This window comes from Dendrobates tinctorius, unplaced genomic scaffold, assembly GCF_039654945.1.
Source record: "Dendrobates tinctorius isolate UK_male_01 unplaced genomic scaffold, ASM3965494v1 ptg000086l, whole genome shotgun sequence".
In the NCBI taxonomy this organism is placed as follows: Eukaryota; Metazoa; Chordata; class Amphibia; order Anura; family Dendrobatidae; genus Dendrobates; species Dendrobates tinctorius.
The window spans coordinates 18780991-18805396 of NW_027361754.1; the positions used below are offsets into that span (position 1 = coordinate 18780991).

The 24406-nt window shown below is 48.7% G+C and overlaps 1 protein-coding gene across 1 annotated transcript in view; it reads right to left on the reverse strand.

The window, feature by feature from the left end:
• Window positions 1–24406, reverse strand: part of LOC141098030 (uncharacterized) — a 305679-nt gene that overhangs the window by 136876 nt on the left and 144397 nt on the right. Inside the window, exon 2 of the mRNA XM_073585626.1 lies at window positions 15992–16005. Within this exon, the coding sequence (XP_073441727.1) occupies window positions 15992–16005 (14 nt within the window). The remainder of the gene's footprint in view (window positions 1–15991; window positions 16006–24406) is intronic.

Consider the following 24406-nt stretch of genomic DNA (forward strand, 5'->3'; position numbering starts at 1 on the left):
TCATAGCATGAAATACAATCCTAGTTAACCTCATACATGATTTTCAATTCAAATTGATTCTTTAGAGTACTTTCAATCTGAGATTAATTGATTAGTTTTCAATTACATATATTGTACATATTGTTCTGTTATCCTGTTGTCACCTGAATGTTAATAAAACATACAAAAATCTTTTTCACCACTCTTTTGCATTGAACTTTATGGTCGGATTTGTTCCTCACTTTTCCCTAGTTGTATATGCAAACTGTCCTATTAGCACATATTTATGTAGTCTGGTCTCTTCCTCTGTGGGTAGCATACAATTTAAACTATTAGGCTGGAGTCACACACAACTTAGAAAAATACGGACCGTATTGTATGGCCGTAATAAGCATAAATGGTCCCTAAATGGTGCTCCGTATGTTATCCGTTGTCAGGGTGTGGCCGCGTATTTTCTCACGTAAGCATCTGTATGTAATCCGTATGGCATCCGTATACCATTTTTTTCTCGCAGGCTTGCAAAACTTTCATATAATGGAGCCCAATGACAGGTTTTCAAATCCAAATGAAAGAATAGATATAAACACATAGAATGCATATATATATATATATATATATATATATATATATATACACACACACACATGTCATTGAGACACACACACACACATATATATATATATTGTGGCAGGGCTAAGGGTCGTGTAATTGATGGGAGATATGTGTCTCATAAATGGCTTATCTCCATAATGTAAGGCATAGGTAAAGCGTACCAGATATTATTGTTGTTGTTGTTTGAAGGACCTGTGGTGAGGTCACAGTCAGGTGACCAGTCAGCTGCTGGGAACGTGGGTGTGGCTACAGCCTTATAATGTGACCTGCTCCTGAACCAGGGAGCTGTATGTGGGGAGGACTACACCTCCCAGCATGTGCTGAGACTCGCGGTCTGAGTCTGCAACCACGGACATTTTGTGTTATTTTGCCTAAACTAGAGGCTATTTTTGGTGACACGCTGTTTTATGGTTTATGACAGAAATAAACCTTATGAACTTTGGAAGAACCTGTTTCCTGATTGTCTCCCGCTGCACTTGAGTGAGTCACATCCCCACAATATATATTTATATTTCCTAGAGTTCTACATAGCAGAATAGCCGCACAATCAATTGCCGGCTTTTGTAAAATCATTCCCCAACCCGACATGAAATGACACATGGTTTACATTCATTAAACCATTTCATTTCATGTATTTTTTTTTATATGTCTTTCACTAAGTAATCAGATGAGGGTTGATGTTTAAAATTTGGGACATCTAGGTGTTAAATTAAGGGGTTAATTCGTTGTCAAAAATTGCGTGGGTTCCCGTGGTAATTTGTCAACCAGAGAGGTAAAGCAGGTGAGTGAGGGCAGATTTTAATAGCCATGAGGGGGGCCATTGTTTTTGGCCCCTCCCTGGCTACAAAAATCTGCCCCCAGACACCCCAGAAAAGGCACATCTATAAGTCCTGTGCAATAAAAGGCGTTGCTATTTGTGTGTAATATTTGTCATATCCGATATGGTAAGATATACGTATTGCTGTGCACTTAGGGTGTGTGCACATGCTGCGGATTGCTCTGTGGAATTTTCCACGCGGAGTTGATGAAAACCGCAGGTCAAAAGACCTGCGGTTTATCTGCATTTTTTCTGCGGTTTAGCCTGCGATTTTTCCCCTGTGGTTTGACACCTGCCATGGAGCAGGTGCCAAACCGCAGCGGAATTCGCACAAAGAATTGACATGCTGCGGATTTGAAACCGCAGAAAAACCGCACGGAAAATTCCACAGTGTCTGCACTGCGGTTTTCATTTTACATAGGTTATAATGGTACTGTACACTGCAGCAAAAAACTGCTGCGGATCCGCAGGACCAAAAGCGCTGCGGATTCGCAGCAGAATCCGCAGCAAGTGCACACACCCTTATAGTCAGAATAGTGCCAATCATAGGTGGCCAGTGGTGGTAACTGCATCCTGGGGAGCAGGGCGCAAGCATATCCCAGACGGTCCTACAGCCTCAGGTACTCTCTCTCCACACACTGTGTGCCACTTACCACTTTCACAGCCAAATAGAACTTATTTAAGCTCCTTATATTTCATCTCTAGGACGCAGTAACTTGGCACTTATCTGTTTGTCTAAAATAAAATTCCACTGATAGTTGCAAATTATTTCATTAGAGTGTGCGGTGAATTTTTGATACTTATTTGAGAGACCACCACGGTCCGTTCTACCGGCACCTCGCTTCTACAGTGACCTTGAGTGCACACCAATACCTACTCTACTTGTAGGGAGATGGACCGGGCTAGGATAGCTTCTTGTGTGAGGAGCGCCCATCAGGGTCTTGGGGATACTCTGTATTGGGCTGGTTCTTAGAGGGGATGTGTCACGGTAGCAGTGACCCGGTCCGTGGATCTGGGCATCCAATGAAAAATGATGATTAAAGGGGAAACAAAGTTTATAAAAGATGATTTGTGACGCCACCTGTGGTACTGGCCGACGCTGCTTAAATAGACCACTGGGGCAGATGGTGATGCAGCAGAGTTGATGCAGCTCTCCACAGGTAGAGCTTAGTCCCAGGGCAATTATATTGTAATGATGGATGTAGTGCAGGGTGGATGACGCAGTAAATAATTCCGAGGACACAGCAGCGTGCAGTTTCCACACTTTTACTGTTCTGCCTTCATACACGTTGACACGGTGTGCACTCTAGCATACAGCATAAACCACCTTCTATCTTCCAAAATAAGCAGACTGCTCTCTGTAGTCTAACTTGTTTATTCGTGAAGAGAATAGAACATGTGGTAAAACTATAAAGAATACAAACGACATGGGTAAGTATTGGGCAGATGATCACACAGCTAACACAATTAGAGGAAGTATACAGTGTGATGCAAACTTTACACAGAAATACACAGGTGTCTAATTACATCTGCTGTGCACTGGCTGCCATACAGTTAATAACATCTCTGAACAAGCTGCATTGCAAGAAAGATTAATCTTACCAGATATGCTTTACCCAGAAAACGAACTCAAGTAGGGGAGTTACAGGACGACAGATAAACACATGTGTCCTTATGAAATACACAGAAGAAAGTGGCATCTTCCTCATCCCAGAATACATTTCTTCATTCCCACAATGTATCACTTCAATCCCATGTGCAACACTCTGTTAAAGACACAGGCTGTAAATGCTATCAAAGACACAGCTATAAATTCAGCCACCACTAGATGGTGCTATAACTAACCCGCACATAATACAAACATATTTGCCCTATATTCAGAGGGCAGAACACTCCCTGCATGGCATCAACTGATGCCACTTCATTTTCCAGGTTTGGAGCGGTAAAGGCTTGTTTGCAGTGGTGCCAACATTTACAAGACTTCTGGTGGGTGATGTTGACTTGTAAGACTGAGCCACAAGCAATGGCATGAACAAGCGAGTTCCAGGTTGAAAACCTGCTGAAATGGTGGGCTTTGAGGTGATTGTCTGATGTCACCGTACTTATAGCGGATACCTGAGAGCGGATTTCTTCATCTGCATCTGGATTTACCAGTTCAAAGGTGTCTGATTTGTCACTGTAAGGCGTTGAACGGTATAAGAATGCAGGGCTCGTAAATCAGGTTGTGTCCTTAAGGTGTCTAGATTCAACAGATCTAGTTGCGTGGTCCACAGGATTATGGTGTGTGGACGCATAGCGCCATTGTTTAGGGCAAGTGGACCTCTTGATCCTTAGCACCCAATTACTGACGTAAACATAAAAGCGTCGAGTTTCGTTGCAAATGTACCCAAGCACTACCTTGCTGTCTGAGTAGAACTCAGCGTCCTTGCTTTCCAGGTCAATCTTTGTTGAGATAAGTTCAGCTAACTACTGCTCGCACAGCCGCACAGAGTTTCAGTCTGGGTATTGTGTGCTCCTGGACTGGCGCTAGTTTTGTCCGGCTCATAACAAACCTTACATGGCATTGTTCCTTGATGTCAGTAGTTTTTCAGATATGCTACTGCTGTAATTGCCTTGGTTGAGGCATCGCAGAAGATACAAAGCATTTGCGTCTTAACTTCTGTTGATTGCACGGAAGCGTATGGTCGTGCCACGTAAAGATCTGACAAGGCTTCTAAAGATTTCTTCCATCTTACCCACAAATCTCTCTTACCCATTCAGACATCTCTTGGGAGAAGTCTCTTAACATCATTTTACCTTGGATAGTTACAGGGGTTACAAATCCTAGAGGATCGTACAGGCTGTTTATCACAGACAAGACTCCTTTACGTGTGAAAGGTTTTTCTTCTTCGTTGATCCAAAGAGTAAATGCATCTCTCTTCAAATCCCAGAGCAAACCAAGGCTCCGCTGCATGGGAAGGGAGTCTGTGTCTAAATCCAAGTCTTTTAGATCAGTTGAGTAATCTTGAGAGAGAAAAGCAGCCATCATTTTTTGGCTGTTGGAAGCAATTTTGTGCAGCCTCAAATTGGACAAAGCGAACATTTCTTGTGTCCTTATTAGGAGACTAACTGCCGATTCATCTGTGGGTGTGGATTTCAAGCAGTCGTCCACGTAGAAATACTTTTCCACAAATGATCTAACATCCGACCCATACTTTGCTTCGCCCTCTATGGCTGAATGTCTAAGACCATAGATAGCGACAGCAGGGGAAGGGCCGTTCCTGAAGATGTGTACTTTCATCCAATACTCCACGATGTCTTTATAGGGGTCATTATCACGGTACCTGAAAAACCTCAAATAGTTTCTATGTTCTTTTTTGACAAGGAAGCAATGAAACATCTGTTGTATGTCAGCCATGAATGCCACTGCATCTTTGCGGAAGCGAAGAAGTACTCCCAGAGGTCTGTTATTGAGGTCTGGGCAAGACAAAAAAACATCGTTTAGCGAGACACCTTCATATCTGGCGCTTGAGTCAAATACTACTCTTATCTGACCAGGTTTCTGAGGATGATACGCGCCAAAAATGGGTAGGTACCAGCATTCCTCAGAATCTTGATGTACAGGTGAAATTTCTGCATTGCCATTCTGATGTATTCTCTCCATGAAGGCCAAGAAGTGCTCTCTCATTTCAGGTGCCTTCTGAAATTTGCATTTGAGGGGGACAAATCGACCGTAAACAGGTTCTCTGTTGTTGAGTAAGCGTTGCCTCTGGGGTTTAAACAGTAGAGGGGCCATCCAACTCTTTGATTCATCTCTTACCATTGCTTGATTCATGATGTCCAAAAACAGTCTGTCTTCTATGGACATTGCTACCTTGTTGTCGTCTCTTGTTCTGTGGAAAACTGTGCACCTTATGTGATATTGGTCGCCATCACATGTGTGGTCTTCACAGGAAGGATCAGCTAACGGACAAGGTAGAGGAGCATTGTGTGGCAACTCTTACCAGGAAGCTACTCTTACATGGCTGGAAGAGAGACGGACATCATTTTCAAGAGTATTGGTAAGCATGCTGTCGACTAGGGCCGGCTTGTGTGCTCCTCCTAGGCAGACATCTCCTATGATGACCCATCCAAGGTCATGCCTCTGTGCGTACGGAGTGTTCCTGGAGCCGTTTATATGTTCTCTAGCCTTGTGGACTTGTAGTATATCTCTTCCCAGAAGTAGAGCTATTGGGGTTCCTGGATCCATCTCAGGTATCAGGTGGACTATACACTTTAGATGGGGGTGATGTGTCGCCACCTCCCGTGAAAGTATTTCTGACCTGTTGTCAGGAATCTGGTTGCACTCCAGAATGGTCGGTAGCGATAGACAGATTTGGCCATCTATGGACTCCACCTTGTATCTGGTTGCTTTTCTCCCCACCGTCTCAACGGTACCTGAACACGTCCTCAGGGTGTAGGGAGAACCATGGTCCACAATGCTGAAGTTGTTAAAGAAGATGGACCTGGCTAGGGACCTGTTACTTTGGTCATACAGAATTGCGTATATCTTGAGGGCTTTGTCCTTGCGGCCTGCAGGATAGACTCGGACAAGGCAGATTTTTGAACAGGACCTTCCTCCTGTGAGTCCCTTACAGATCTCCATACATTTAGAGCTGACCTCAAAGGTGTCTTCGTCGGTGTCTTTCTGCTTCTCATCGTGCTCCTCTGCTTGTGAAAATGCTTGTGGAATTGATCCTGGGTGCATGGCTGTATTGTGATCCGTGCTGCTGCATTCTGCACATTTCACGCTAGCTACACAGTTCCTGGCGAAGTGAGTGGGTGTGGCACAACATTTGAAGCAGATGTTATTCTCCTTGAGGAAACCTTTGCGATCCTCTACACACTTCTCCCTGAAGGCTTTGCATTTTAGTAGAGGATGTGTTTTTTTGTGTAGAGGACAATGTTTACTGACATCCCGAGGCTTGCTCTCGTCCGGAGGAGGTTTATTCATGTTGTGAGGAGGGCCTGTGGAAACAATGTTACTTTTGTGGACTGCCACAGGTGTCCTACTGGGTTTGACACCAGGGGCAGTGGAACATGACAGAGTAAAGTCAAAACTAGGGTAATTTCTAATCCTAGATTGCTGGGTGACAAAATCAACGAATACAATGAAAGGAGGGAATGATACATTATGATTTTGTTTATATCGTGAACCACCTGTAATCCACTTTTCTTGTAGGTTGTAAGAAAGTTTCTGTACTATCGGAGTGACACCCCTAGCGGTGTCTAAGTGTGCCAATCTGGGCAAATCTCCTTCCTCCTGGGCAACCTGTAACTCTATCAATAAATCACTCAAATCTCTAAGCTTTTGATAACCTTTAGGTCCTATCTTAGGAAAATCATCAATTCTTTTATATAAAGCATTCTCTATGACTTCTACTGTCCCATAGCATTCATCAAGTCTTTCCCAACCTTTACGTAGACCTGTGCGGGGATGCTTTACATTAATGTCTCTCAGTTTTTTGGCTTGTTCACCGACTCACTTCCGAGCCACTTTACTAGGAGATCTAACTCCTCACTACCAGAAAGGTCCAGTCCATGAATGGCGTTCTGGAATGAGGCTCGCCATGACCTATAGTTCTTGGGTTTGTCAGTGAACTTTACAAGTCCTTTTGTAACCAGTTCTCAGCAGGCCAAGAACTTTGCAAAGTCCATGGTGGCTCCGTCAGTGCTGGCACGAGCTGGCATGCTATAGTGATGTCTAGTGTGTGGTGTATCACCATACCCGTAAGATGCTTCTACGCTTCTGACTCCGGATAGTCTGTGCAGTACCTTCTTGGTGAAAAAGGAGTCTCTTTAAGGCAGGATGGGAGCTGTACCTTCTTCTCAGAGGAACGACAGCTGTGGTCGACATCTCTGTGCTGGACGTCTCGTCGCCTTTGGTAGTAAAGCTTGGGATTGGGTCGCTGGTAATCGGCATAGGCTCAACCATATGATGCGCCAGGGCTGTCATTCACGCCGGAATGTTGACGGACGTACTCTGCGATGCTTTGCGCTAGATCTTGCTGCTCTAGATCTGGTCTGAGAATGCTGCTGCGTCTCTCAGAATCAGGATTCTTCATAGCTTCCAAACACTCAGACTTAGCTATTGCACCTGCTGTCTGTCAGGAACACCGCACTGCACTTGCTCACTGAGCCAGTTCGCGTGTCCTGAGTAAGACAAACTGTGCTCAGAGATACCGGTGGAGCGGGCAGCAGCTGAGAAGATGCATGCTAGGACCTGAAGCACATGACTGCTGGGGGCGTGGCCTAAACTCCAGAGAGCTAGGAGCTGCAGGAAAACTCCTAGAATGGTAACTACGGAACAAAGTTACTAATTGGCATAAACAGGGACATAAACCAGATCAGGCCGGTGTCAAAGCATGAGATAGCATGACAATTACCAAAATGCTAGACAGAACGGATAGTCAAGACGTAGTCACGAAGTCAGAAGCCAGAGAAGTAGATATACAGTACAGAATCAACAGGCATACTCACAGCGGGGGACAGAACCGGATCAGAACCATATAAGCAAGCTCTAAGACAACGAACAGGCACACAGGGGTCAAAACACTCGGCCAAAGGCAAAAGTGTAACTGACAGGGATTGGAGTTTCTCAGGGCTATAAAAAGCTCTCCCTGAACCAATTGAGAGGCCACAATAATTAACCCCAGGCGTGCAGGTCAAAGCCTGCACTGAGCTCAAGACATTAACTCCTGACATGCAGGTCAAAAACCTGCACTGGGATCATGACACTGTCTCTTTGTCTGCCGTAAGTCTTTCTCTCTCTGCCTACAAACATGCAGCTTCTGACTCTTGCGCTGTTTGTCTAAGCTTTAGATGCATCTCTCGTTCAGCGAAGGAGGATCTTGCTTTGGCCGCTTCGGCCTCGGCACGCGTGACAGCAGCGAGCTCTATTGACAACCTGCCAGAACTTGCTTATGACCTCGTTATGAGTGAGGATGTGCTGTTTTGAGACAATTTGAGACATTGTGCGCTTAGCTGCATACTACTGACTATATTAGTGGGGAACAGAGTATATGCGTGGCGGGGATCCACATGGCGGGAAAGATGAAGTACTTGTTGGCAGGTTGCACTCTCGGTACTTGTGACTGTATGGCGGCCACTGCAGCATCCGCAGGCAGTGCGGTGTGGGTACAAATGGCTCCTTAAGTCGTATTCACTATCGCAGGTGTCTAGCATCTGTTTTACTGTTCTGCCTTCATTCCCACAATGCATCACTTCAATCCCATAGTGCAACACTCTATTAAAGACACAGGCTGTAAATGCTATCAAAGACACAGCTATAAATTCAGTCACCACTAGATGGTGTTATAACTAACCCACACATAATACAAACATATATTCAGAGGGCAGAACATTAACTTGCAGTTTGAAGTGCAGGTCAGGGCACTAGTTACAGATGACAATTGAGGTCCGGGGAGCCTGGAAGCACCTTAGGATCCACTATGCCAGATGGGTTTGAGGCCTCCTTACTGCGCTGTCCTCTGAGGTTCTTGCGGTCTAAAGCTATGCTCAGTCTTCTGTTTCTTATTGTTCAGAAGTACTTGCCCTTATGGCAGGCAGCTTGAGCCTATTACAGGTGTCACTCCTTTATGGTGTCTCTGGGCTCTGGTCTGCTGCTGTGCCTTTGGGTGTTTGCTGGACCAGGAGATGTGCAATCCCCTGCCCTCCTGATTTAGCTGCTGAGACTGTTGTACCTGTCAGCCACGGACTCCAGCATCTGGCTTCTAGCGCTGTATTCTGGGTTTCCGGCGTCTGGCCTCTATATCTGTACTCTGGCGTGAGCTTGGTCACAGCTCCACTCCTCAGGTTCTCTTTCACTTCTCCTCTCTCCATTCAGACTCTGTCTCTCTCAGTCCCAGACACTGACTGACTGACCCCTCCTCCAGGCCAGAACTCATAGAGAAGCTCCCCTGAAACCGGGTTTAGAGCTCCCCCTTCTGGTCTGGAGTCAGGAAAAGTGTTGGATGTAAATGTTATCTGGTCAGTGAACCCTCCTTGCTTATAGGCATGTCATCACTCCCCTGTGAGGCATGCCACTGTGGCAACCGGACTCCTGGAGTGCCCGGGCTGGAATTGTCGGGGCTGTCACCATTGTTGCCGGGGGAAACACTTTCTGACCAGGGCAGACCTTTGCACCTGACTGTAGGGGTCGGGGTTGACATAAAAGGGGCTGAGCGCACGAAAATGGGACGTCTGGTGGGAAGACAGTGCACGTGCAAGGAGAAGGCTGACTCCATCTCCTCTGTTCCACACCAACCAGGAAGACTATTTGGCAGCCTGTCCTTTCCTGCGCATGCAACCTGTGCACGGACAGAGTCTAGCACATTGCAGACTCCTGAACCCGAGAGCCCTGACTGGTCGGCACCCCTCACAGTGACTGAAAAGCTTCACAGTACTGACCTCGTGTTACACGCTGAATCGGGAGGCTCTGCTGTGGCATCCACCTCAAGACTTTGTATCGCAGTTGCTGCGCCACCTACAACCTCTTGTCCAACACCGTGTTCCAGGATGGGGAGACCATGCCTGGAAAGGCCAGGATACGTCGCTTCAGTAAAGAGACAGTGCTTCAATTTCATCTGGGACCGCTTCCGAGACGTTTTACACCACCTGTGCTGCTATCGTGGGATCTTTCAACCTCTTCTGTCCGGGAGCCATAGAATGATAGGTTGATTTCTTTTAACTGTCTGTTGTTAATGTTGCACCCCCCTACTGTGTTATCCCCTCTTGCATTTGTATACTTCCATATCTTTGTACTCCCTGCGTGGAGTAGTTACCATTAAGATCTCTTTGCATAAAGAACCCGTTAACTCTTGTTTTGCCTCATGCTCATCACTGCATCCCATGTTCCTGCTAGTACCTTACATTTGGCGTAGTTGGCAGGATGCAGTCCAACAGCATGGATGCAGCAGATTAAGCATTTGGGGGTGGCCCAAGGTCCAGTATCTTGCTTGGGGCAATTTTGAATAATTTGCCAAAATTTACGGGTAACAACACCATGCTGTGGAGCTGGACTGAATGTATACAGGGTATGATGAGGATGCACCCCATGACTCATGCCTTTGAAGCTGAGGTGGCCATTATGTCATTAGACGGAGACGCAAGAGACTCAGCTATGTTCAGGGCCTCCATCAGGGCATTACTGCCCTGACTGGCGTAAGGGGCCCGATCAGCAGAGGGGGCCCTCATCAGGCCCCGTCACCTCTACCCATTGGGCCCCACTGCCCCGTTCCCAGCGGCAGGATTCTGCCGGTCAAGTAACCGAACCTGTGTCCAGGACGCAGGTTCAGTTACTCTATTGCCGTTCGAGCCCGCACGGCAATAGTTAAAGCTGCCAGCCAATCGGAGGCACATTGCCAGCATCTGACATCATTGTCAGTCGCCGGCAAGGGCGCGCGTGCAGGCTGGGGTGCAGATCGCTCACCGCTGGAGCGCTGGAAGGTGAGAGAAAAGGTTTTTTGTTTTTTTTCATTGTATTGCAAACAGCAAGCCGGGCTTTGGCAGGATGGAGACGGGGGCAGGATGGAGACAGGGCAGGATTGGAGACATTGGGCGCAGGATGGAGACAGGCAGGATTGGAGACATTGGGGGCAGGATTGGAGACGGGGCAGCATTGGAGACATTGGGGGCAGGATGGAGATCGGCAAGATTGGAGACATTGGGGGCAAGATGGAGATAGGCGCAGGATGGAGATGGGGCAGGATTGGACACAGGGGGCATGATTGGAGACACGGGGGACATGACTGGAGACACGGGGGCATGATTGGAGACACGGGGGCATGATTGGAGACACGGGGCAGGATGAAAGACATGGGGGCATGATTGGAGACACAGGAGGCATGATTAGAGAAAGGGAGGCCTGATTAGAGACACAGGGGGCATGATTAGAGACACAAGGGGCATGATTGGAGACACGGGGCATGATTGGAGACATGGGGGCATGATTGGAGACACGGGGCAGAATGAAAGACACAGGGGCATGATTGGAGACACTGGGGGCATGATTGGAGACACTGGGGGCATGATTGGAGACACTGGGGGCATGATTGGAGACACAAGGGGCATGATTGGAGACACAAGGGGCATGATTGGAGACACAGGAGGCAGAATGGAGACACAGGGGGCATGATTCGAGACACAGGGGGCATGATTGGAGACACTGGGGGCATGATTGGAGACACAGGGGCCAGAATTGGAGACACAGGGGGCATGATTGCAGACACAGGGTGCATGATTAGAGACAAAGGGGCATGGTTGGAGACAAAGGGGCCATGATGAAAGACAAGGGGGCAGGATTGGAGATACAAGGGGCATGATTGGAGACATGGGGCAGAATGGAGACACAGGGGGCATGATTGGAGACATGGGGCAGGATGAAAGACAAAGATTGGACAGATGGGGCAGGATTGGAGACAGATGGGGCAGGATTGGAGACAAATCGTGCAGGATCATGGGGCAGGATGGATACTATGGAGACAGATGGGGAGATCATATGGGGCACAATGGATACTCGAGGGCAGGATGGGAGAACATATGGCTGAAGCCAGGAATGAGACACATGGAGGCCAGAATGGGGAATATTATTACCATAGGGGCTAATTATGGGACATTATTACTGCAGTGATGTATTTATTTTATTTTTTTGAGTATACTGTTTTAAATGGGGGGGCGGTCCTGTTACTGTGTAGAGTGATACTATGTTGCCTTTTTTTCTTCATGTGATGTAATGTAGAAGTTGGGAAAAAAATAAGTAATGTGTTCTGCAAGCGGAGCTCTAGATAACTGTGTTATTTCCTGCAGAGACGAGCCCTGGCTGGAAGAAGTGATGGCGAGCTGTGTTGGATGAAAGATGAAAAGCAAGGATGAAGGACTTCACCTAGAGACATCACTGGTGAGTTAGTGTGTTACCTATACACTGACACACTATACACTGTATACTATATACAGAGGTCCTGTGTATAATGTCCCCAGTGATCACTGTATTACCTGTACATTATATACAGAGCTCCTGTGCATAATGTCATTGATCACTGTATTACCTGTACACAGACACTGCAAACTAAGTACAGATGCCCTGTGTATAATAGTATTTTTTTTTCTTACTGAGATCAGTATTGTAGTATTCAGTCACTATGTGGTGGTAATATGTGGTCTGAACATGGTGTTGCGGTATTTGTCCCTTGTATATGCTATTATTTGGTCACTTTGTGGTGGTAATATGTGGTCTGGTCATAGTGCGTGGTATTTGTTCCTTGTATGTGATATTATTCGGTCACTGTGGTAGTAATATTTGGTCTGGTCATGGTGTGGCAGTATTTGTTCCTTGTATGTGATATTATTCAGTCACTGTAGTGGTAAAATGTGGTCTGGACATAGTGTGGCGGTATTTGTTGCTTGTATGTGGTATTATAAGTCACTATGTGGTGGTAATATGTGGTGTGGACATGGTGCAGTGGTGTTTGTCCCTTGTATGTGATATTATTGGTCATTTTAAAAATTGAAAAATAAATAAAAATATACCTAAATTGTATTGCATATTTTAGCAAATATCTAATAGGTTAGCGTAGAGTAAAGCTCGGCCAAAAGTGTCTAAAGTGTTGTAATGGCGGCTTAAAAAATCTTTTGGCCAAAATAAAATGGCCAAAATAAAATCTGCCGGCTATATGTGTGATCTGGTGGTGGGAACTGTTAATGTGTGATTGGTGGGAAGTGGAGTTTCTCCAAGAGAGGGCAGTGGGACTGTGGACAGTTTGAGGGGTGGACGCGGGGCTGGGGCAGAGCCTGGGTGGAGTCTCAAGGGGGCTCTGAAAATTTTGCCAGTATGGGGCCACAAAATTCCTAGTGGCAGTCCTGGTTACGTTACGGGCCCCCAGGGAGCAAGACTCCTTCAACAAGGTACTCCAGATTTTGGAAGAGACCATGGAGACCCCTCTGACGTAGGAGTACTGAGGATTAGTGTTGAGCGATACCACCCGATACTGAAAAATATCGTATCGGAATGGATCGGCCGATCTAAAAAAAGTATCGGGTATCGCCGATTCCGATCCCGGAAGTCCCATTCAAGTCAATGGAAAAGAAATATCGGAATTAAAAAAAACCCTTTCTTTCCCTGTTGGTTAATTCTACATGGAGAAAAACAACTAATAATAATGTAGAATGTATTGTGGGAGGTGTAGGAGACATTAAAGCCATAGAGGTTTAGCCCAATGAAATGGAATAGCAGGAATTTGTTTTTTTTTTTTAAAGACGTTTGTAGTTACAAAGATATTGACTATGTTAAAGTCTTTAATTTTTTGTCAGATATGTATGTTTCACTACTTCCATGCTCTTCACCGTCTTTTTTACTTCTCCCACACTTTCTCCTTCATCATCTTCAGCAGCAGCAGCAGCAGTATCTTCTTCTTCTTCTTCTTCTTCTTCTTCTTCTTCCTATTCTTCTTCTTCCTATTCTTCTTCTTCTTCCTATTCTTCTTCTTCTTCCTATTCTTCTTCTTCCTATTCTTCTTCTTCTTCTTCCTATTCTTCTTCTTCTTCCCATTCTTCTTCTTCCTATTCTTCTTCTTCTTCCTATTCTTCTTCTTCTTCCTATTCTTCTTCATCTTATTCTTATTTGTGTCAGGCATTCCTGTAGTTGTTATCTCTAAAAGTTTGAAGATTACACCTTCCGTTCAGCCTGTCACAAAAGATTTACAACAGGATTTGTCCGCGTTCAGTTTGGCCTGCAGCAGCAGGCCTTTTCCAGGGGCACTACAAGGAGGAACGAACTCACCCCCATACACTGCTTAGTCTTCTTCTGCTTATAAATTTGATAATCTTATTTGCTCAGATTTTTAGTCTTATGCTTAATGTTCTTCTGCTTTTGGTTTTTATGCTTCTTGGTCTTCTGTCTCTTGTTGTTCTGCATCTTGGTGGTTGTCTTCCTGTTCTTTGTCCTCTTGGTCATCTTCTTCAGGGTCATCTTTTAGGTATTCTTCTGTGTGGTCTTCAGGGTCATCGTCTTCAGGGTCATTGTCAGGGAGATCCAGAGTGAGAATCAAAAACCATTTCCACAAGCTTGAGCTTTGAAAAGTAGCAGAAGTTACAAGAAGGCTGAGGAACTGGCGAGAACCAGCTGATGGTACTGGAACCCGGAGTGGCAGCAGAATGAACAAGAGCCAATGGCACAACCGTGGACCAGCTGACGGTGCTGGAACACGGTTACTAAGCAGGAGGTACCTGTGCTCCAAAGCACTACTAAGGACAAGCAGACGTTGGTGGAACTCGGATACCGACAAGGAGGCACCTAGGCCAAAGGCACTGCCGAGAGCCAGCTGACGGTGCAGGAACCCGGATGGGCAGCAGAAGCTGCAAGAGCAAATGAAACTAGCGAGGACCAGATGACGGTGCTGGAACCCGGAGGGGCAGCAGAAGGAACAAGAGCCAATGGGACAACCGTGGAACAGCTGACGGTGCTGGAACATGGTTACTAAGCAGGAGGTACCTGCTCTCCAAAGCACTACCAAGGACCAGCAGACGTTGCTGGAACTCGGATACCGACAAGGAGGCACCTAGGCCAAAGGCTCTGCCGGGAACCAGCTGACGTTGCTGGAACCCGGATGGGTAGCCGAAGGTACCCATGATTAACAAAGTGTCGCGTCCGCGAGCAGGCCGCAGTTACCGAAACCCACAGTCCTACAGGGGTTGCTTTTCCTATTGGCACTATGGAACCAGCCTTTGTTACCAGAACCCGCAGTCCACATAGGAAGCACTGACACTGCAGGCACCATAGACTCGGCTAACCCGACCGCAACACGACAGGACAACGTATCAGTGGCAAAGTGACGTTGACACTACCCGGAAACAGCAGGCGTGCTGTAACCAGGCTGGGCAGGAGGGAGTGCCCGTGCCAAAGACACTTCCGAGAACCAGCTGATGGTGCTGGAACCCAGAGGGGTAGCATTAGCTACAAGAGTCAATGGAACTACCGAGAACCAGCTGACGGTGCTGGAACCCAGAGTGACAGCAGAAGGAACAACAGCCAATGGCACAACCGTGGACCAGCTGACGGTGCTGGAACATGGTTACTAAGCAGGAGGTACCTGTGCTAAAAAGCACTACCAAGGACCAGTAGATGTTGCTGTAACTCGGATACCAAGAAGGAGGCACCTAGGCCAAAGGCTCAGCTGAGAGCCAGCTGACGGTGCTGGAACCCCGGATGGGTAGCAGAAGCTGCAAGAGCAAATGACACTAGCGAGGACCAGCTGACGGTGCTGGAACCAGGAGGGACAGCAGAAGGAACAAGAGCCAATGGGACAACCGTGGACCAGCTGACGGTGTTAGAACACGGTTTCTAAGCAGGAGGTACCTGTGCTAAAAAGCACTACCAAGGACCAGCAGACGTTGCTGGAACTCGGATACCATGAAGGAGGCACCTAGGCCAAAGGCTCTGCCGAGAACCAGCTGACGGTGCTGGAACCCGGATGGGTAGCAGAAGGTACCCAGGAACCCGGAGGGGCAGCAAAAGGAACAAGAGCCAACGGCACAACTGTGGACCAGCTGACGTTGCTGGAACACGGTTACAAAGCAGGAGGTACCTGTGCTAAAAAGCACTACCAAGGACCAGCAGACGTTGCTGGAACTCGGATACCATGAAGGAGGTTCCTAGGCCAAAGGCTCTGCCGAGAAACAGCTGACGTTGTTGGAACCCGGCTGGGCAGGAGGGAGTACCCGTGGCAAACACACTCCTGAGCAGCAACATGCGATGTTGAAGCCCAGGGGTCAATCAGGCAGCAGGCTGAGGCCAACTTGGAGCGAGTTTTATATTGGTTGTACACAACTACTGATTGTAACAGTGATCCAATTTGGCCTCTGGCTCTACTGTCTCTAGTATTTCCCATGGCCTCCAACCATGGCAGTTGCTGCTCTGCAGAGTTGTCTGCAAAATCCACACTTGTTCCTGAGTTACTGGGGCTCAGTCACGTCAGTTGATCCCCTGATGTGTGTCCGGCAAGTTGTCCTGCTCTGTCCACATTCCCACAACTATTAATGGGAATGGGGACAGAGCAGGAGACATTGCCGGACACACCACAGGGGATCAACTGACGTGACTGAGCCCCAGTAACACAGGAACAAGTGTGGATTGTGCAGATGGCACATCAGAGCAGCGACTGGCGGGGTTGGAGGCCAGGGGAAATACTAGAGACAGTACAGCCAGAGGCCTAAGTGGACCATGGTTAAAAGTCAGTAGTAGTGTGATGTTGGAGGCAGCAGGAGACTTTGCCATCCGCACAGAAGGGGAACAGCTGGCGTTACTGAACCCCACATACACAGGAGCGAGTGTTTCTATCTGTGTGGACGGCACTTCCAAGCTACAACTGGCTGTGTTGAAGCCCAGGATCAATGCTCCGAGCAGACTGAGGCCTACTTGGAGCAAGTGGAAAATAACATGCAGTGTGATGTTGGAGGCAGCAGGAGACTTTGCCATCTGCACAGCAGGGGAACAGCTGGCATTACTGAACCCCACAGAAACAGGAGCAAGTGTTTCTATCTGTGCGGACGGCACTTCCAAGCTACAACTGGCTGTGTTGAAGCCCAGGATCAATGCTCAGAGCAGGCTGAGGCCTACTTGGAGCAAGTTGAAGATAACATGTAGTGTGATGTTGGAGGCAGCAGGAGACTTTGCCATCCGCACAGAAGGGGAACAGCTGGCGTTACTGAACCCCACTAACACAGGAGCTAGTGTGTGTTTCTCTGTTAAGACGGCACTTCTGAACACCAACTGGCATTGTTGGAGCCCAGGATGAGGCATGGAGTTGGCTGAGGCCAACTTCCAGCACGTTTTATAGAGGTTGTAGACTACTACTGATTGTAACCGTGCTCCACTTAGGCCTCTGGCTCCACTATCTCTAGTATTTCCCCTGGCCTCCAACCCCGCGAGTGACAGCTCTGAAGTGGCGTCAGCAAAATCCACACTTGTTCCTGTGTTACTTGGCCTCAGTCCCGTCAGTTGATCCCCCGATGTGTGTCCAGCAAGGTCTCCTGCTCTGTCCTCATTCACACTACTAGTAATGGGAATGTGGACAGAGCAGGAGACCTTTACGGACACACATCAGGGGATCAACTGACGTGACTGAGGCCAAGTAACACAGGAACAAGTGTGGATTGTGCTGACGCCACTTCAGAGCTGTCACTCGCGGGGTTAGAGGCCAGGGGAAATACTAGAGACAGTGGAGCCAGAGGCCTAAGTGGAGCATGGTTAAAAATCAGTTGTAGTTTGAATGTGGATGGAGCAGGAGACTTTGCCATCCACACAGCAGGGGAGCAGCTGGCATTACTCAACCCCACTAACACAGGAGCGAGTGTTTCTATCTGTGCGGATGGCACTTCCAGGCTACAACTGGCTGTGTTGTAGCCCAGGATCAATGCTCCGAGCAGGCTGAGGCCTAATTGGAGCAAGTGGAAAATAACATGTAGTGTGATATTGGAGGCAGCAGGAGACTTTGCCATCCGCACAGCAGGGGAACAGCTGGCGTTACTGAACCCCACAGACACAGGAGCAAGTGTTTCTATCTGTGCGGACGGCACTTCCAAGCTACAACTGGCTGTGTTGAAGCCCAGGATCAATGCTCCGAGCAGGCTGAGGCCTACTTGGAGCAAGTGGAAAATAACATGTAGTGTGATGTTGGAGGCAGCAGGAGACTTTGCCATCCACACAGCAGGGGAACAGCTGGCGTTACTGAACCCCACAGACACAGGAGCGAGTGTTTCTATCTGTGCGGACGGCACTTCCACGCTACAACTGGCTGTGTTGTAGCCCAGGATCAATGCTCCGAGCAGGCTGAGGCCTACTTGGAGCGAGGAGAAAAAGCGTTGTAGTGTGAGTTTGGAGGCAGCTGGACACTTTGCCGTCCACACAGCAGGGGAACAGCTGGCATTACTGAACCCCACTCACACAGGAGCGAGTGTTTCTATCTGTGCGGATGGCACTTCCAGGCTACAACTGGCTGTATTGTAGCCCAGGATCAATGCTCCGAGCAGGCTGAGGCCTACTTGGAGCAAGTGGAAAATAACATGTAGTGTGATGTTGGAGGCAGCAGGAGACTTTGCCATCAGCACAGCAGGGGAACAGCTGGCGTTACTGAACCCCACAGACACAGGAGCGAGTGTTTCTATCTGTGTGGACGGCACTTCCAAGCTACAACTGGCTGTGTTGAAGCCCAGGATCAATGCTCCGAGCAGGCTGGGCCTACTTGGAGCAAGTGGAAAATAACATGTAGTGTGATGTTGGAGGCAGCAGGAGACTTTGCCATCCGCACAGCAGGGGAACAGCTGGCGTTACTGAACCCGACAGACACAGGAGCGAGTGTTTCTATCTGTGCAGACGGCACTTCCAGGCTACAACTGGCTGTGTTGTAGCCCAGGATGAAGCATGCAGAAGGCGGAGGACAACTTGCAGCTGGTTTTATAGAGGTTGTAGACTACTACTGATTGTCGCCGTGCTCCACTATGGCCTCCGGCTCCACTGTCTCTAGTATTTCCTGTATAACTGTGGTTCAGTCCCGTCTGTTGATCCCCTGATGTGTGTCTGGCAAGCTCTCCTGCTCAGTCCTCATTCACACTACTAGTAATGTGAATGTGGACAGAGCAGGAGACCTTGCCGGACACACTTCAGGGGATCAACTGACGGGACTGAGCCACAGTAACTCAGGAACAAGTGTGGATTGTGCAGACGCCACTTCACAGCTGTAACTGGCGTGGTTGTTGGCCAGTGGAAATACTAGAGACAGTGGAGCCAGAGGCCTAAGTTGACCAAAGTTACAAATCTGTAGTAGTTTGCATGTGGAGGCAGCAGGAGACTTTGCTGTCCACACAGCAGGGGAACAGCTGACGTTACTGAACCCCACTGACACAGGAGCTAGTGTGTTTTTCTATGCGGAGACGGCACTTCTGAACACCAACTGGTGTTGTTGGAGCCCAGGATGAGGCATGGAGCAGGCTGAGGCCTGATGGTGTTGGCATGTGTATGGAGCAGGAGACATTGCTGTCCACACAGCAGGGGAACAGCTGGCATTACTGAACCCCACTGACACAGGAGCTAGAGTGTTTTTCTCTGCGGAGATGGCACTTCTGAACACCAACTGGCGTTGGTGGAGCCCAGGATGAGACATGGAGCAGGCTGAGGCCTGATGGTGTTGGCATGTGTATGGACTAGGAGACATTGCCGTCTACACAGCAGGGGAACAGCTGGCATTACTGAACCCCACTAACACAGGAGCTAGTGTATTTTTCTCTATGAAGACGGCACTTCTGAACACCAACTGACCCCCACTAACACAGGAGCTAGTGTGTGTTTCTCTGTTAAGACGGCACTTCTGAACACCAACTGGCATTGTTGGAGCCCAGGATGAGGCATGGAGCTGGCTGAGGCCAACTTGCAGCACGTTTTATAGAGGTAGTAGACTACAACTGATTGTAACCGTGCTCCACTATGGCCTCTGGCTCCACTGTCTCTAGTATTTCCCCTGGCCTCCAACCCCGCCAGTGACAGCTCTGAAGTGGCGTCAGCACAATCCACACTTGTTCCTGTGTAACTTGGGCTCAGTCCCGTCAGTTGATCCCCTGATGTGTGTCCGGCAAGGTCTCCTGTTCTGTCCTCATTCACACTACTAGTAATGGGAATGTGGACAGAGCAGGAGACCTTGCCGGACACACATCAGGGGATCAACTGACGTGATTGAGGCCAAGTAACACTGGAACAAGTGTGGATTATGCAGACGCCACTTAAGAGCTGTTACTGGCGGGGTTGGAGGCCAGGGGAAATACTAGAGACGGTGGAGCCAGAGGCCTAAGTGGAGCAGGGTTAAAAATCAGTAGTAGTTTGAATGTGGATGGAGCAGGAGATTTTGCCGTCCACACAGCAGGGGAGCAGCTGGGGTTACTGAACCCCACTAACACAGGAGCTAGTGTTTTTCTCTGTGCAGACGACACATCTGAGCAACAACTGGCTGTGTTGAAGCCCAGGGATTATAGTTCAGGTGGTAGAAACATGAACACAACAAGAGACCCGGATACAGTTGCCAACCAATTATTTAGTCTGGAAGAGGACTGGCAAATTCTGGGGAGATCCAGGCCTTGTTCATTTTCAGAAAAGTAAGCCGGTCGACGTTATCGGAAGAAAGTCGCGTGCGACGGTCTGTTAGTACACCACCTGCGGCACTAAAGACACGTTCCGATAATACACTGGCAGCAGGGCAAGCCAGCACCTCCAATGCATACTGGCTAACCTCTGGCCATGTATCCAGCTTAGAGACCCAAAACTTGAAGGGGGAAGAGCTATCTGGGAGTACACTCACAGGGCAAGACATGTAGTCTGTCACCATCTGACGGAAACGTTGCCTCCTGCTGACTGGAGCCGTCTGTGATGGTGTAGACAATTGTGGCAGACACACAAAACTTTGCCACATTTGGGCCATAGTGGTCTTGCCTTGTGCTGAGGCGCTGCCTCTACTCTCTCTTTGTGCCGAGTTTCCTCCACTGGGTCGACGCACAGAGCTGCTTTGTAAAGCACTAGCACCACTGCTGTCTGGTGGAATGGAAAACATGATGGACTGCACCAGTGTATCTTGGTACTACCGCAGTTTACGCTCCCTGTTCAACGTTGGTATGAGGGTTTGCAAGTTGTCCCGGTAGCGAGGATCTAGGAGGGTGTACACCCAATAATCAGCCGTGTAGAGAATGTGGGCGATGCGGCGGTCGTTTCTCAGGCACTGCAGCATGAAGTCAACCATGTGCTGCAGACTCCCAACTGCCAAAGAACCGCTGTCCCCTGCTTGAGGCGTGATCTCTGCCTGCTCTGCATCACCCCACCCTCGCTGTACATACTGACTAGAGCTTTGTGTACCTCCCTCCTGTGGAGAGATGTCTTTCTCCTCCATCGACTCCTCCTCATCCTCCTCACAAAGTGTCCCCTGCCTAGGCCTTTGTGAGGAAGCACGTAGCGCAGACTGTCCAGAAGCAGATGGCATTTGGGACTCCTCATCCTCCACTTCTTCCAAAACCTCATCCCTTAGTGCTTGCTGTGTTTTTTGAAGCAGGCAGATAAGGGGGACAGTCATGCTGACTAGTGCATCATCTGCACTCACCATTCGCATGGAATCATCGAAGGCACGCAAAGCGAGGCAGATGTCCTTCATAGAGGCCCACTCAGTGGTGCTGAAGTGTGACGGCGCACATTGCGACTTGTTTGCACCTGATGCAGGTGGTACTCCATGACTGCTGCCTGCTGCTCACACAACCGCTCCAACATAGGTAACGTTAAATTCCACCTGGTGGGTAGGTCACATATGATGCGATGTTCCGGAAGGCGTAATCGGCGCTGCAGAGCAGCAAGGCGCGATCTTGCCGTGCTGGAACGCCGCAAGTGAGCGCACTCTATGCGGACCTTGTGCAGCAGTGCATAAAGATCCGGATAGTCCCTCAGAAAGCTCTTCACGACCAAGTTGAGCACATGTGCCAGACATGGGATGTGAGTGAGGTTGCCAAGGCCAAGAGCTGCCACCAGATTTTGGCCATTGTCACACACTACCAAGCCCGGCTGGAGATTCGCTGGCAGAAACCACACGTCGCTCTCCTGCTTGATGGCATTCCAGAGCTCCTGCGCTGTGTGGCTTCGATTCCCCAATGAAATTAATTTCAGTACGGCCTGTTGACGTTTGGCCATGGCTGTGCTCATATCGGTCGTAACAGGCTCCTGCTGCGCTGTTTCAGAGGAACTGGAGTAGGAGGAGGAGTCAATGTGTACAGACTGGATTCCTGCAATCCGTGGAGTTGGCAGAACACGTAGAGCGCCACTCTCCAGATCTGTACCCGGCTCCACAACATTGACCCAATGGGCAGTGAGGGAAAGGTATCGTCCCTGTCCATGGTTACTGGTCCACGCATCGGTGGTCAGGTGGACCTTGCTACTGACGGTGTTTAGTAGCGCATGTTTTATGTTTGCCTCCACATGTTTCTGCCAATGCCATGAAGTCCCGGAAGGTGTCAGTCTCCACCAGCCTGAATGAGAGCATTTCAAGGGCCAGTAGTTTGGCAACGCCAGCATTCAGAGCCTGTGCTCGGGGATGGTTTGCCGAGTATTGCCGCCTTTTCTCCCATGCCTGTGCTACCGATGGCTGCCGAGTGACCTGGGAGTGTGAGGATGACTGGGAACGTGGTGCTGTGGGTGGAATGTCACAGGGTCTCCGGACAACAGTGTGAGAGATTCTACCTTGGCGATCCTGTGAGGAAGCCGAACCAGCTGTGTGTGAGCTGGAGGAAGAGGCCCCAACACGAGCTGAAGAGGTGGTAGGTGGTGCTGTACGTTGGCCTACGTCTTCAGTGTGTCTGTGTAACTCCAGCTCGTGCTTGGTCCGCACATGTTTCCACATATTAGTGGTATTGAGGTTGCTGACATTTTTCCCTCTTTTGACTCTCTGATGACACAGCTTGCATTTGACAAAGCAAATGTCATCTGCAACTGTGTCAAAAAAGGACCACGCACTGCAAGTCTTGGGAGCGCCCTTTTTGCCTTTTGAAAGTGGAATGCTCCTAACGGGTGCCGAAGGGGAGGCTACAGGCAACCAAGTCTGCCCCCTCCCTCTCCCGCCGGTTTTGGCCGTTCGGGGAATCTCTTCCTCAGAGCTGCTCCCACCACCTTCCTGCTCCTCACGCCATGATGGGTCAAGGACCTCATCATCTACACTCCCCTCTTCAAACACCTGCTTCTCCTGGGTTGTCTCGCCAGCACCGTACGCACCAGAAAGTGGTAACTGAGTCTCGTCATCATCTGATGCGTACTGAGGTGTTCTGACCATAGGCACTGGCTCACCCGCCTCTTCAGATTCAGAGGGACAAAGAAGTTGCGCATCACTGCATACTCCCTCTTCTTCACATTCTGGAATGCTGCTTAGCTGGCCCCCTCTTTCCAAACCAACAGATTCCGAGAAGAGAAGTAGAGACTGTGATGGCTCCTGTCCATGGGTCTCTGACTGCCTGGGCACTTTGGCAGGTGGTGAAGAGACAGATGGTTGCACTTCGGTGCTCTGGCCCTGAGAGGATGTGGAAGTAATTGAAGTCGATGTGTTAGCTGCCATCCATCCGACAACGGCTTCAATTTGTTCCTCCCGCAGCAGTGGGGTACGGTGAGGTCCTACAAAGCTGCGCATAAAGGACTGTTGCCTGCTAAAACTGGGGGATGCTGACTCACTGACGCCAACAGCAGGCACAGAATCCCCACGTCCTCTCCCTGCAGAATCCCCACATCCTCTCCCTGCAGAATCCCCACGTCCTCTCCCTGCTGAAACTCCATGCCCACGGCCACGTGCCTTACTCCCTGCCTTCTTCATCTTGCTAGACTGAGAAAGATAGGCAGAAAAGTACAAAGGGGAGCCTTAGTGTGCTTATTCCTGAACAGCTGGTTACACGTATAAGAAACACTAATTTTATGAAGTGTGTGTCGACTACACTTTAATGGGAGCTAATGTGGCCTACACAACTTTCAAATGTAGTGTTTGGTGAACTTTGTTGTTTTTTTGGGGGGGAAAAAAAACTAAAAGGATGTGACTAGAGTTGAGCGACTGTTGGTTTTTTATGGTCGAGTTTCGTTTCGTGAAACCAGACTTTTCCAAAAGTCGGGTCGAGCAAGATCGGCCGATTATAGGGAAAAGTCGGGGTCGTCACGAAACACGAAACCCAATGTAAGTCAATGGGGAATAAAAGTCGGCAGTGAGAGGAGGACAGGAAACACACCTACAGTGCTCATTTGAATGCCAAAAGCATCAATTCTTCTTACTTAAGCTGGTCAACCTTAATTAACTTCATAATACAAGTTACGCACTGAAAAATGGGGGTTATTTGGCTAAAGTTGTGGGGGGGTAGGGCTGGCTCCAGGTTTTCATGTGCCCTGGGCGAAAGAGCGCCCCTTTAACACATAATACCACAACTCATCATGCTCCGATA